At 37.1% G+C, this 14,512-nt stretch overlaps 1 protein-coding gene across 1 annotated transcript in view; it reads right to left on the bottom strand.

Annotated features, from left to right (window-relative positions):
• Positions 1-14,512, bottom strand: part of EPHA6 (EPH receptor A6) — a 1,178,244-nt gene that overhangs the window by 641,813 nt on the left and 521,919 nt on the right. Inside the window, exon 4 of the mRNA XM_020977959.2 lies at positions 1,713-1,868. Within this exon, the coding sequence (XP_020833618.1) occupies positions 1,713-1,868 (156 nt within the window). The remainder of the gene's footprint in view (positions 1-1,712; positions 1,869-14,512) is intronic.

Here is a 14,512-nt window from a genome sequence, read left to right as displayed (position 1 = left end):
ACTGGTATAATTTAGCCAATCCATTTGTTAATACCTCATTATTAACAGTGAAGTATAAATATTTTGCAATGACATAGCAGCTATAATGACAAAGCAATTGAAATCACTTAAAATCTATATGTGTGCTTGATAAGGCCTGGTTTTTGAGGTCAGCTGACTATTGGAATAGAACACATGGCCTAATAATTTCAGGAGGGTGATGAGTGAAATATAGATAAAAAAGTAAGCACTTTCATTTAAAGACAAATGCCAAAGGAATGCTAATATTCATAGATAATAAAGCCCATGGCTTTAAAACTAGCCCTTATCTGGAAGCTCCCACACAGTAAAATCCATGGAACTCTTTGTGCCTGACCTGTGGTAGAGTCTTCTGAGTTTGCATAGGTCTGATCAGCCACAGTCAGATGCACTGTATCTTGATTCTGACATTTTGGTCCTCTTTGTACACAACAGAGAGTAGCCAGACTACACCAGGCATGGGACTAAACTGGTCTGCCTCAGAATGAAGAAGTGCTGAGTCAAATTTACAAGCATCTGTAGAGCAGTTTCACTGTTTAAATTACGTTGTATGCTTGCAGCTACTCAACTTTCTAGTTAAGAGGCACATGAGTTTTCAAGTCCTACAGTTAGCCTTAAGTTTTGAACACAGAAGGACAAATATACTTTTCCTAAATTTTGTTTATTTATTTTTCTACCAAATTTTCTCCTTCCCTCCCAACACATCCTCATTGAGAAGGCAAACAACTTGATACAGGTTATGCATTTGTAGTCATTCAAAACATTTGCATAGTGATCATGTTGTAGAAAACTAACTATATTTTGTGCAGCTGGTTTCAGAGATACTTCTAGGGACCTGTAAATTTTCAGTTCTTCCAAGGCAGTATGATCAAGGGTGATGTTTTTACTCCTTTCCTGACCTGGGCTCTGGTCTATGAATGACCACAACCACTCTTTTCTGCCTTGAAACTTTGAGGAGGTTTCTTTCTCTACCACCACTTCAAGCACCACCAAGCCAGTGCTCCTCCTCTTCCTACGGCCACCACCCAGAACTATGACCCAGATTCGAGCACAAGCAAACAAGAGAATCTTGCCTCAGTGCTAGCAAAGAGATCCCTGCAATCCCCCTCTGATCATCCACTCCATTCCCCTTCAGTCTCTGGATTGAGCTCTGAAAGCAGCCCCTGCCTTGGGGCTGCGCCCTCTCTCACTGTGATCACAGACTTTTCCTATTGACCTCTGAAATTGTCTTTGGTGTTTGTGGGCTGAGAAGTTTGGAAACCACCACAGCTGCCTGTGATTCAGTCCACTAAGGCCTGTTCCAGGTTTGCTGAGTCCTGGTCTTTGCCTGTGTACCCACACTGAACTGAACTCTTCTCCCCTCCTGGTGTGATACACCTTTCCAATCAACCATCCAGGTTGTCTTGGGCTGGAAATTTGCTTCACTCTGCCTTTCTGTGCTCTAGAATTTGTTTAGAGCCATTTTTACAGGTGTTTGGAGGGGTTTGACAAATATACTTTTTGAAGGAAAAAATGAAAATCTGTTTTTCAAACTGGTGAGAAACAGAATTGTTTGTTTATAACTTAAAAAAAATTCCCCTTGATTATTGGCAAAGACAAATAGAATCTTACGGTATAAGATTTTTTTTTAATTAAGTTAAAATAAGAGACAAAATGGGGGAAAAGATTCCAAACACTAAATTAATTAGACTTACTGGTACATGCCATAGAAGGTGGGTCTTTTTCAGCTCGGAAGTAACCCTTTTCACACTGGCAGACAGATTTTGCTTCCATATATGTTAAACTGTGTGGAGGGCACTTAGCACACTTTATGTTCCCAGCAAACGCTTTATAGAATCCTGGTCTGCAAGCTGTAAAAACAGGAAAAACTGTTTTATTCAGCTATTAGTATTCATGTATTACTTTATATGTGCAACATGTTCAATATATTTCAATATATTTCCTTTTGGATTTTCTGAGTCACTCCACATAAACAGGACAAAATTATCCATTGAGTTAGCCTTTCCTTGTCAGAAACACAGAGATACATATATACTTATTGATTATAATAGTTGAAACTGGTCGTGGTTAATCAGTTAAGGTGAATGACCAAAATGTGGTATTAGGTTTCTAATCACACTGTTACTACATAAAAGAATGCTGAACAAACATTTATTGATTTTTCATGTAAAGTATTAATTATAACAGTTCACTTTTTATAGTGCTTCCAGGTTTATAAAACATTTTACGTATGTTGTTGCCCAATCATTTTTCAGTCATATGTAACTCTTCAGAACCAATCTGGGGTTTTCTTGGCAAAGCTACTGGAGTGTTTTTTGCTATTTCCCTCTCCAGCTCATTTTACATATGGGAAGTTGAGATAAATGGGGGTAAGTTACTTGCCCAGGGTCACATAGCTAGTAAGTATCTGAGGATGGATTTAAACTCATAAATATGAGTGTTCCTGACTCCTGGCCCTGCACTGTATCCACTTTGCCACCTAGCCTCATATATATTTTACCTCATTTGATTCTCACAAAACTCCTACTTATCATCCTATCAAGACAGGCAGCTGGTGGAGCAGTACTTAGAGCACTGGACATGGTTCCAGGAAGACATGAGTTTAGATTTGACTTCAGACACTAACTGTGTGAACCTGGGCAAGTCATTTAATTTTTGTTTCAGTTTCCTTAACTGCAAAATGGAGATAACAATAGTAGCTACTTGTAGGATTATTGTGAGGATCAACTGAGATAATATTTGTAGAAAGCACTTAGCATACTGCCTGGCACATAGTAGGTTCTATATAAATGTTTGTTCCCTCTGTTCCCCCCCCTTAGTATCCCCATTTTTACAGATGGAGAAAATTAAAGGTCAAAGAAGTCAAGTGACTTGCCCATAGTCACACAATTTAGTTAAGCATCTGAGGTGTTTAACTTGTTAAACACATGTGTTCCTCACTCTGAGATACCATATTACCTCTAACAAAAATTTTGCAGAGCACTTCAAGGTTTCTAGTATTTTTTTTTCATGAGGAAACAAGGTAAATGGAGATTAAGTCTACAAAAGTACATGTGGCTTTCTGTGATTTATTTGAAACTGTACCTCCAGAATACTTGGTATATTTGTTCAAGTAATGTAATTGAAATTTACTTGTTCATTTTTATGAAACATCTGTAGCCTTTTTGTTTCAATATATGGACCATTGTGCACATGTCTTAGGCATGATTACTTCACATAAACATTGTTCTATCTCTAATTTAATTGCATATAACAAAACAATGTTTATTTTCATTTTTCAGACATACAAGTATTTGCAACAATGCTTAAGCTAGATGAATGGGTTTAATACCTTTCCCTGCCTGACAGCTCCTCCCTAGAGCCACTGAGTACTTATCCCTAATTGAATAGTGTTGTTTGGTGGCTAGAGCACAACACTGTGGGACTTGAAGTCAGGAAGTCCTGGGTTTGAAACCTATCTCAGAAACTAATTTGTTTTCTACCTGGCTGCAAACCTTTGACTTTTCCATCATGACCCCTTTCTTCCCTGCCTCCCCAGTTATATTGTTTGTTCCTTGAAGACAGGCATTGACATTCTTTCTCAAATTTCTATCCGTAGCACTTAGCACGGTGCCAGGCACATAGTTGGTATTTAATAAATGTTTATTTATTATTAGACTATTTTAAAAATATATCTATTTCATTAAGTATTTCTCAATTACATGTAAAAATTTAAAGAATTTAAAAATGAATTCAAATTCTCTCTACCTTCTTGAGAAGACAAGCAATTTCATATAGATATGTGATGTATACATGACATGCAAAATATATTAGCCATTTGAAAAAGAAAGCACATCAAAAAAATAAAGTTAGAAAAACAGCATGCTTCAATTTACATTCAGTGTTCATCAGTTTCTCCCTTCTCTCTCTCTCTCTCTCTCTCTCTCTCTCTCTCTCTCTCTCTCTCTCTCTCTGAAGGCAGATAGCATTTTTCAACACAGGTCCTTTGATATTGTCTTGAATCATTGTATAGATCAGAATAGATAAGTCATTCATTGTTGATCATTTTACGATATTGCTGTTACTGTGTACAATGTTCTGGTCCTGCTCATTTTGCTTTGTATGAGTTTGTGTAAATCTTCTCAGGGTGTTTGGAAACCATTCTGCTTGCCATTTATTATAGCACAATAGTATAACATCACATTACATATACCACAACTTGTTCAGCCATTCCCCAAGTGATGGGCCTCTCATTAATTACTAGTTGTTTGCCATCACAAAAAAAGCTGCTATTATTGGTATTCAGGCATGTCCAATTTTCAATGACCCCATTTGGGATTTTCTTGGCAAAGATACTGGAGTGGTTTACCATTTCCTTCTCCAGCCCATTTTACAGGTGAGGAAACTAAGGTAAACAGGGTTAAGTGACTTGCCGGATCACACAGCTAGTAAGTATCTGAGGCCAAATTTGAACTCAGGTTTTCCTGACGTCACGCTCTATCCATTGTACCACCTAGCTGCCCACTGCTTATTATTTTTAAACTAGTGTAATTTAGATTGACTGTGTGATCCTTTGACAGTCATTTAATCTTCCTTCTTCTGAGTTTCCTCATTTGTAAAATTAGCATAATTATAGTATTTATCTTGGTAGAGTTGTGAGAATCAAATGAAATAACATATGCAGAGTGTTTAAAAGACCTTGAAGCACTAAGTAAATGTGAGTTATTACTATAACTATTGGTTATCTTTTTAGAAGAGAAAGGAAAATAGATGTACCTACCAGAGTTCAGTCTTCCATCTCAGTAAGAGTCTTTATTCTACCTCCTTCCAAGCTGAGGTGGTAGAGTTTTTCTATTATTTATCATTAATAGTCTGTAGACTCTCAGTCCCTCTGACATCAGTGATCTTATAAAAAGGAAATATTTCCCTGTGGATCTACCATCCTTTTGCTACCTTTCTTTGAACTTAATCTCCTTTCAGTAGAGTGCAGATGATTAGGTGGAGAAACTTTTAGTCACAAATCATGCAAAGAGCATTCTTTAAGCACCTATAATGTTCCAGATACTGTGCTAGGCTCCAAAGTACAAAATACAAAGTAATGAAACAGCCCTTGCCTACAAGAAAGTCACATTCTATAGAGGGGAATGAACATCCATACAAGTATGTGTGTATATATATATACATACACACATATGCATACACATATATACATATATATATACATACAAGTGTATATATATGTTTATATATGTATATATACATATACACACACACATACTATATATACACACATATACATACATATACGTACATATACATATATGGTATATATACTATGTACACACACATACATGTATATGCATATATATATGTGTGTGTATATATATATATATGCATGTGGTAGAATCAAGAAAAGCCTCATAGAGGAGGTAGTAGTTGAGCTGAGCTCTTCAGGCTTCAGCAAACTAAGGATTCTTAGAGGTAGAAGTGAGAAGAAGTATATTCTAGGTAAGAGGACAACCTACAGAGAAGTGTGAAGGTGCAAAATGTAATGGTTTGTTTGGGGAAAATCAAGAGAATCAATTAGACTGGATTGGTGAGTGTATAAGGGAGAGTAATGTGTGATAACTCTGGAAAAGTATGTTGGAGCCAGTGTGGGAAAAAAAAGTTTCATACCAAGGAGAATATATTTGATCTTATGGGAAACAAGGAGCCAGTGAAACTTACTGGACATATCACAATCCATAGAGTGACAGCTGGTAAAGCCACTCTGAAGAATACAGAAAGGAAGAGCTGGGGAATAGAAAGCCTTTTTAATTTGAGAACTGTAGGGAACATGACACTTCCTTAACATTCTTTTTGGAGGGCAGAATGGAGCCAAGATGGTGGAGTAAATGCAGGGACTTGCTCAAGCTCTCCTGAATCCCCTCCAAATACCTATATGATTGACTCTGAACAAATTCTGGAAGGGTAGAACCCACAAAAAGACAGAGTGAAACAAATTTCCAGCCCAAGACAACCTGGTTGGTCAAAGTGAAAGGTCTGTTGCAGGAAGGGAGAGGATTACAGTTTAGCACAGACCACACTGGAACAGTCTGGACCCCAGCAAACTCAGAGCAGGCTTCAGGGGAATGAATGATGGATAGCTGTGGCAGTTTACAGACTTCTCAGCCCAGAAATACCACAGACAACTTAGAAGGTCAGTGGGAAGGTCTGTTGGACATGGGTGTGAGAAAAATGGATGATGGCAGCAGTGGTGGTGGTGGCTGTGGTGGTGGCAGAAGTAGAAGCTGCTTTTGGAACTTTCTGCCCACAGATGGCAAGGAGATCAAACAACTGATCAGAAGGATGTGACAAAGCAGAGATATCATTGCCGGAATTGAGGCAGGATTCTGTTGCTTTGCCCATAAAAGAGTTAAAAAAAATAATTGACTGGGGAAATTAGACAACAATGTGAAAAATATCAGACTATAGAATCTTACTTTGGTGACAAGGAAGATCAAAACATACACTTGGAAGAAGACAACAAAGTCAAAGCTCCTATATTCAAGGCCTCCAAGAAAAATATGAATTGGTCCCAGGCCATGGAACAGCTCAAAAAAGATTTTGAGAAGCAAGTAAGAGAAGTAGAGGAAAAATTGGGAAGAGAAATGAGAGTGATGCAAGAAAATCATGAAAAACAGGTTAACAGCTTGCTAAAGGAGACCCAAAAATACTGAAGAAAAAACACCTTAAAATAGATAAGGCTAAATGGCAAAAAGAGGTCCAAAGAGCCAATGAAGAGAAGAATGCCTTCAAAGGCAGAATTGGCCAAATGGAAAGGGAAGTCCAAAAGCTCACTAATGAAAATAATTCCTTAAAAATTATAATGGAGAAAATGGAAGCTAATGACTCCATGAGAAATCAAGAAATTGTAAAACAGAATGAACAGAATGAAAAAATAGAAGACAATGTGAAGGATTTCATTGAAAAAAAAAACTAACCTTGAAAATAGTAGGAGAAATAATTTATAGGACTACCTGGAAGTCATGATCAAAAAAGAGCCCAGACATCATCTTTCAGAAATTATCAAGGAAAACTGCTCTGGTATTCTAGAACCAGAGGGTAAATTAGAAATGGGAAGAATCCACCAATCCCTTCCTGAAAGAGATCCCCAAAGGAAAACTCCTGGGAATATTGTAGCTAAATTCCAGACTTCCCAGTTCAAGGAGAAAATATTGCAAATAGCCAGAAAGAAACAATTCAAGTATTGTGGAAACACAATCAGGATAACACAAGATTTAACAGCTTTGATATTAAGGGACCAGAGACCTTGGAATATGATATTCTGGAGGTCAAAGGTATTAGGATTAAAATAAAAAATCACCTACCCAGCAAAACTGAGTGTAAGCAATGAGGGGGAAAATGACATATACATATATACATACATACACACATGCACACACACACATATACATATACATACATACATACATACATACATACATACATACATACATATGCACACACACAGAAGGCACAGGGTGATTTGAATATGAAGGGATGATATCTCAAAAATAAAATTGAGAAGTGAGAGAGGAATGTACTGGGACAAGAAGAAAAGGATAGAATGGGGTAAATTATTTCACATAAAAGAAGCAAGAAAAAGCTTTTACAGTGGAGGAGAAATGAAGGAAGGTGAGAGGGAATGAGTGAACCCTACTCTTATTGGATTTGGCTTAAGGAGAGAATAACATACACATTCAATTGGGTATGGAAATCTATCTTGTACTACAAGAAAGCAGAGGGGAAAGGGATAGAGGGGAATGATAGAAGGGAGGGCAGATTTTGGGAGTGGGTAATCAGAAGCAAACACTTTTGATGAGGGACAGAGTCAAAGGAGAGAATAGAATAAACGGGGGGGTAGGATAGGTTGGAGGGAAATATAGTTAGTCTTTCACAACATGACTATTATGGAAGTGTTTTTCATGACTACACATGTGTAACATATCAACTTGCTTGCCTTCTCAATAAGGGTGGGTGGGGAGGGAGGAAGGGAAAAAATTTGGAACTCAAAGTTTTAAAAATTAATATTAAAATTTGTTTTTATATGCAACTTTTATAAGATACCCAGGCAATGTGGTATAGAAATTTATCTTACCCTACAGGATTATAGAAGGGGAATGGGATAAGAGAAAGTGAGGAGGGTGATGGAAAGGAGGACAGATTGGAGGAAAGGGTAATCAGAATGGACATCATGGGGTGGGGGAAAGAGAGAGATAGGGAGAAAATTTGGAACTCAAGATCTTGTGGAAGTGAATATTGAAAACTAAACATGAATAAATAAATGGGGGCAAAAAGTGCTTTATGAGGCACTATAACCATCAAGATGAACATAGGATTTGCATAGTTTCTAAGTCTTCCTATTGAATAGGATCAGTTTGGTGGTTAAGCAGTACCACAAAATAGTTACAGTAAGACAATGACCACTGTGGCATCCTGTTACACTCAACAATTTTTGCTTTGTTGTTTAAGGGTATTCTTAAATTTTGGAATTAAAGCTACAACATGAAAGTCATGAGGCAAATTTTTGGAACTGTTGCTGGATATTTTGGGGACATTTTACGAAGTATTTTGCTAAATTTAGTAATAATAACAAAGGTTAGAGTTATTATTGTTTTTATTATAATTAATTATCTTGGGCAACTTACTAGAACTCTCTAGCCTCAGTTCCTTCATCTCTAAAAAGACAGATTGTACTAGATGACCAACTCTTAAAGACTCTCCCAGCACTAAATTTATGATCTTAGGATTCTATAGTTATCAATCAAGGCCCTGACCTAGCATAAACAAAAATAAATAATGGATATTTATTATCACTGATGCCATTACTGGATGTTGAGATGTCTAAAAGAATTGTTATCCAAATATACAATCATTTTGATTAAATAAAACATCTAAAGTTTTTGGGTAACTTTGCAAATTCTACAAATGACTTCATGATTGAAAACAGTCTGATATTTCCTAGATTTTTTTTTCTAGAGTTCTTATATCTTACATCTCTCCATACACTCCGATCAATTGGCACTGGCCTTCTTGTCAACCAAGACCCTTCTTCTTTTGACCGCATTTACACTGACTGGCCCTCATACCTGGCATCATCTTCTTCTTTACCTTCTTATCCTGGCTTCCTTCAAGACTCAGCTTAAATCCCTTTCAACAGTTCTCTTTAATAATAAAATCTTCCAAGATTATCTCCAATTTACTCTGTCTATGTCTTGTTTCTATGTAGTTGTTTTCCCCCAACCCATTTCACTGCAAGGTCTCTGAGAGCATGGACTATTTTTACCTTTATTAGTATCTACAGCACTTAACATAATGCCTGGAAAATAAAAGTCAGATTGAATTCTTGAAACAACACCACCAACAACACAACAGCTATTTTGATCTCTGTAGTAAGACTTTCCTTCCCTCTTAAGTTTTATGTAATTCATAATAAACATTTTAATCAGTACTATAACAAAGGGCTTATTGTTATTGATTATGTGATTATGAGTAGTTTGTGGTCAGTTGCTTGGTTGACTTTGCACAGTCCAGCATAGTAATATTATAAATACTTGGTCATTCTGGCAGACATTCCTTCCTCAAGTAAAGGCAGTGATCCATTTGCATAGTCTCATCTACTGTTGTTCTTGTCTGTGTATTTAAATAAACCCTCTGTAATAAATCTACCCAATAGAAGCCTTCTTCTAGGTATTTTGATATATGTTGAGTACTATAGCAATATTCAATATGCCTATTAGTCATAAATTCTTCTTGCTATATAACCAGCCTATTTCCTTTTCAGGCAATATACGCCCTTAATGCTGTCCTTCATGCTATTTCTCATATTCAGATTGTAGCTGACAGCTTATTTACTACTGCTGTGTATTTTTACACCATCATGCTTTGTCTCCCCCATGACCTACAATTTAAGTCTTCTGAAACCATGGTGTTTTGTGATTGTAGCCACATAGCAATATAGGGAGAAAAAACACTGTTTAAAGTTTGGGCTTTTGTTACAGAAAGCAGCTTGAGATCTTTGAAACAGTTTACAATTTAACAAAATATTTCTAGCCTGCTTTCCTCCTTTTTGACTTTGAACTCAAATTATTGTCCATCTGAATATGTTACTGGTGGACCAACTTGATGGGCATTCTATCTGGCTCCATGTCATAAAATGGGCAACATAACCTGTTCCCTCACTTGGTTTTTGCTTTGGAAACTTTTAGACCAATATCTTTCAACTTGTTTGCTGCTTGCCATTTTTTTTACCAGAAAGAGCTAAGTGCAACACTAAGGGTTCTCCTTCAATAAGGTATCTTCCCTGTATACTATAGAGAAAACTATTCAGTGATGTTCAAATGACAATTTTCAAGCAGGAAGCCAGATACTCACCAATTAATTGGCAAGCATTATTAAGTGCTTACTATGGAGCAAGTACTGTGATAGCTGATAAGGTTACAAAGAAGGGGGAAAATTAGTCTGTCCCCTCATTTTAGTTATAGAGACAACTAGAGTCTTAGAGGATTTACTACGACCTATACCACACCCAATGGAAGGTGGATTAATAATAGATGGTCTTCCTATTTGTAAATGACATTGTACTCATTGTCCTGAGATACTACATGACCCCTTCTATGATAGTCACAAACATGTAGATTTTAATAGATATTTTATGATGATGATATTAATTATGAAGATGAGCAAGATAAGAAATGGGAGACTTGGATTTTAGTTTCAATTCAGCTACTAAGTATAGAGCATAGTGAAACTTACAGAATCTTTAAGAGATTCATTAATTTATTTATTTTTAGGTTTCAACATTCACTTCCACCAATTTTCTCCCCATCTCATCCCTCCCCCAATCCAAAGACAGCGTGCATTCTGAATACCCTTTCTCCTAATCTGCTGTCCATTCTATCTCTCCCCTTCTATCTCCTCCACCTTCATCTTCTATTTTCCTGTAGGGCAGGATAGATTTATATATCCCATTGCCTGTATATCTTATTTCCTAGTCACATATGAAAACAAATTTTTAACACTTGTTTTTAAAACTTTGGGGTCCAAATTTTCTTCTTTCCTCCCTCTCCACCCACCCTCATTGAGAAGGCAAACAATTCAATACAGATAATACTTGTGTAGTCAGGCAAAACACTTCCATAGTAGTCATGCTATGGAAAACTAACTATATTTCCCTTCATACTATCCCAACTCAACATTTACTCTATTCTCTGTTTTAACCTTTTCCCTCCTCAGAAGTGTTTGCTTCTGACTACCTCTTCTCCCAATCTGACCTCTGCTCTATCATCCCCATACTCTTTTATCCTCTTGCCCCCTATTTTCCTGCAGGGTAAGATTGCTTTTCACACCCAACTGAGTGTGTATGCTATTCCCTCCTTGAGCCAAATCCAATGAGAATAAGATTCACTCATTCTCTCTCACATTTCCCCACTTCCCCTCCATTGTAAAAGCCTTTTCTTCTCTGTTTTATGTGAAATAATTTACACCATTCTACCTCTCCCTTTCTCCTTCTCTCTGTATAATCCTCTCTCACATCTTAATATTATTCACCAGATATTTCTCCTTCATCTTCAACTCATCCTGTGCCCTCTATCTATCAATCCATCTATACATTTTTTCCCCCTCCAACTACTCTAATACTGACAACGGTCTCATGAGTTACAAATATCCTTTCATGTAGGAATGTAAACAGTTCAACTTTAATAAGTCCCTTTGTGATTTCTCTTTCCTGTTTATCTCTTTATGCTTCTCTTGAGCCTTGTATTTGAAAGTCCAATTTTCTATTTAGCTCTGTTTTTTTCATCAAGAATGATTGAAAGTCCTCTATTTCATTGAATATCCATTTTTGCCCCATGAAGGATTATACTCAGTTTTGCTGGGTAGGTCATTCTTGGCTGTAATCCTATCTCCTTTGCCCTCTGGAACATTATATTCCAAGTCCTGTGGTCCCTTAATGTAGACACTGCTAAATCTTGTGTTATCCTGATTGTATTTCCATAATACTTGAATTGTTTCTTTCTGGCTGCTTGCAATATTTTCTACTTGACCTGGGAACTCTAGAATTTGGCTACAATGTTCCCAGGTGTTTTCCTTTGGTGATCTCTTTCAGGACGTGGATTCTTTCAATTTCTATTTTACCCTCTGGTTATAGAATATCAGGGCAGTTTTCCTTGATAATTTCTTGAAAGATGACATCTAGACTCTTTTTTCAATCTTGGTTTTCAGATAGTTCAATAATTTTTAAATTCTCTCTCCTGGATCTATTTTCCAAGTCACTTGTTTTTCCAATGAAATATTTCACACTGTTTTTTATTTTTTCATTCTTTTGGTTTTGTTGTACAGTGTCTTGATTCCTCATAAAGTCACTAGCTTCCAATTGCTCTATTCTAATTTTTAAGGAAGTATTTTCTTCAGTGAGCTTTTGGACTTCCTTTTCCATTTGCCCAATGCTGCTTTTGATGGCATTCTTCTCCTCATTGGCTCTTTGGACTTCTTTTGCCATTTGAATTAGTCTATTTTTTAAGGTGTTACTTTCTTCAATACTTTTTTTGGGTCTCCTTTAGCAAGCTGTTGACTCATTTTTCATGATTTTCTTGCATCAGTCTGATTTCTTTTCCCAATTTTCCCTCTCCTCTTATTTGCTTTTCAAAATCTTTTTGAACTCTTCCACGGCCTGGGACAAATTCATATTTTTCTTGAAAGCTTTGGATGTAGGAGCTTTGACTTGTTTTCTTCTGGTTGTATGTTTTGATCTTTGTCACCAAAGAAAGAATCTGTGGTCTCACATGTTTTGCAAAGTTTGCTCATGTTCCCAGTCAATTTCTTGAGTTTTAAACTCTTTGTTAAGCCAGGGGTATGCTTCCAGTGTGGACAATGTACTGTCCCAAGCTTCTGGGTTTTATCAAGCTGTTTTCAGAGATACTTCTAAGGACCTGTAGGTTTTCAGTTCTTCCAAGGTGGTATGATCAAGGGCGAGGAACTTACTCCTTTCATAGCCTATGCTTTGGTTGATGAGTGACCACAAGCACTCTTTTCTGCTTTGGAATTGTAAGGAGGATTCTCTCTACACCACCACGACCAGCTCCACAATGCCAACACTCCTCCTTGCCCCAGAATCACCACCCAGAACTGTGACCCAAATCCAAGCACAGGCAAAGCAAAAGAATCCTGCCTTAGCACCAGCAAAAAGATCCATGCAATCCCACTCTGATCAGCTACTCGATTTCCCTTCAGTCCATGGGCCAGAAGCTCTGGAAGTAGCTGCTGACCCTGGGCTGTGTCAGGACTGGGGCTGGTACTGGGATGAGTTTCTCTCTCACCAAGGTCACGGACTTTTCTTACTGACCTGCTAAGTTGTCTTTGGCATTTGTTTGTTGAGAAGTCTGGAAACCACCACACCTGCCCATACTTAAGTCTGCTGAGGCATGTTCCAGTTTCACTGAGGCTTGGTGTTGGCCTGCATGTACTCATGCTGAACTGTGTTTCTCTCCCAGCCTGGCATGTTAGAGCTTTCTTTCTTTCTTTCTCTTTCTTTCTTTCTTTCTTTCTTTCTTTCTTTCTTTCTTTCTTTCTTTCTTTCTTTCTTTCTTTCTTTCGGGGAGGGTCTCATCATCTTTATTTTTTTTAAATTAATTCATTTCAATTTATCAAAAATCACTTCCATAAGTTTTGAGTTTTAAACTTTTCTCCGCCTCCCTCTCCAGGAAAGCATGCAATCTGATATAGGCTATACATATACATTCCTATTAAACATATTTTCATATTAGTCACGTTGTAAGTAAAAATTAGAACCAATAGGAGGAACCACCAGAAAGAGGAAATAAAACACAACAGAAAAAAAAATAGCAAATATTATGCTTTGATCTGTTTTCAAACTCCGTAGTTCTTTCTTTGGATGGGCATAGCATTTTCCATTAGGAGGCCTTTGGAGATGTCTTAGATCCTTGTATTGCTGAGAATGCTTAAGTCTATCGATATTAATCAAGGAACAACATGACTGTTACTGTGTATAATGTGCTCCTGGTTCTGCTTACTTCACTCAGCATTACACCATACAAGTCTTTTCAGGTTTTTCTGAAGTATACCTGTTCTCATTTCTTATAGCACAATAGTATTCCATTATATTCGTATACCACAACTTGTTCAGCCATTCCTCAACTGATGGACATCCTCTCAATTCCCAATTCTTTGTCACCACAAAAAGAGCTGCTAGAATATTTTTGTACATGTGGGTCCTTTTCCCATTTATGTGTTCTCTTTAGGATACAGACCTAGAAGACTTTAGGGGCAATGGGTATGCCCATTCGGCATAGTTCCAAATTGCTCTCCAAAATGGTTGGATCATTTCACAACACCAACAATACATTAGTGCTCCAATTTTCTCACATCCTTTCCAACATTTATTATTTTCCTGTTTTGTCATGTGGGCCAATCTGATAGGTGTGATGTGATACCTCAGAATTGTTTTCATTTG

The sequence above is a fragment of the Phascolarctos cinereus genome, unplaced genomic scaffold (genome assembly GCF_003287225.1).
Source record: "Phascolarctos cinereus isolate Bilbo 61053 unplaced genomic scaffold, phaCin_HiC Scaffold_725;HRSCAF=1366, whole genome shotgun sequence".
NCBI classification, from domain to species: Eukaryota; Metazoa; Chordata; class Mammalia; order Diprotodontia; family Phascolarctidae; genus Phascolarctos; species Phascolarctos cinereus.
Note: the sequence above shows the minus strand (reverse complement) of the source record. Positions and strands in the feature narration are given on the sequence as shown.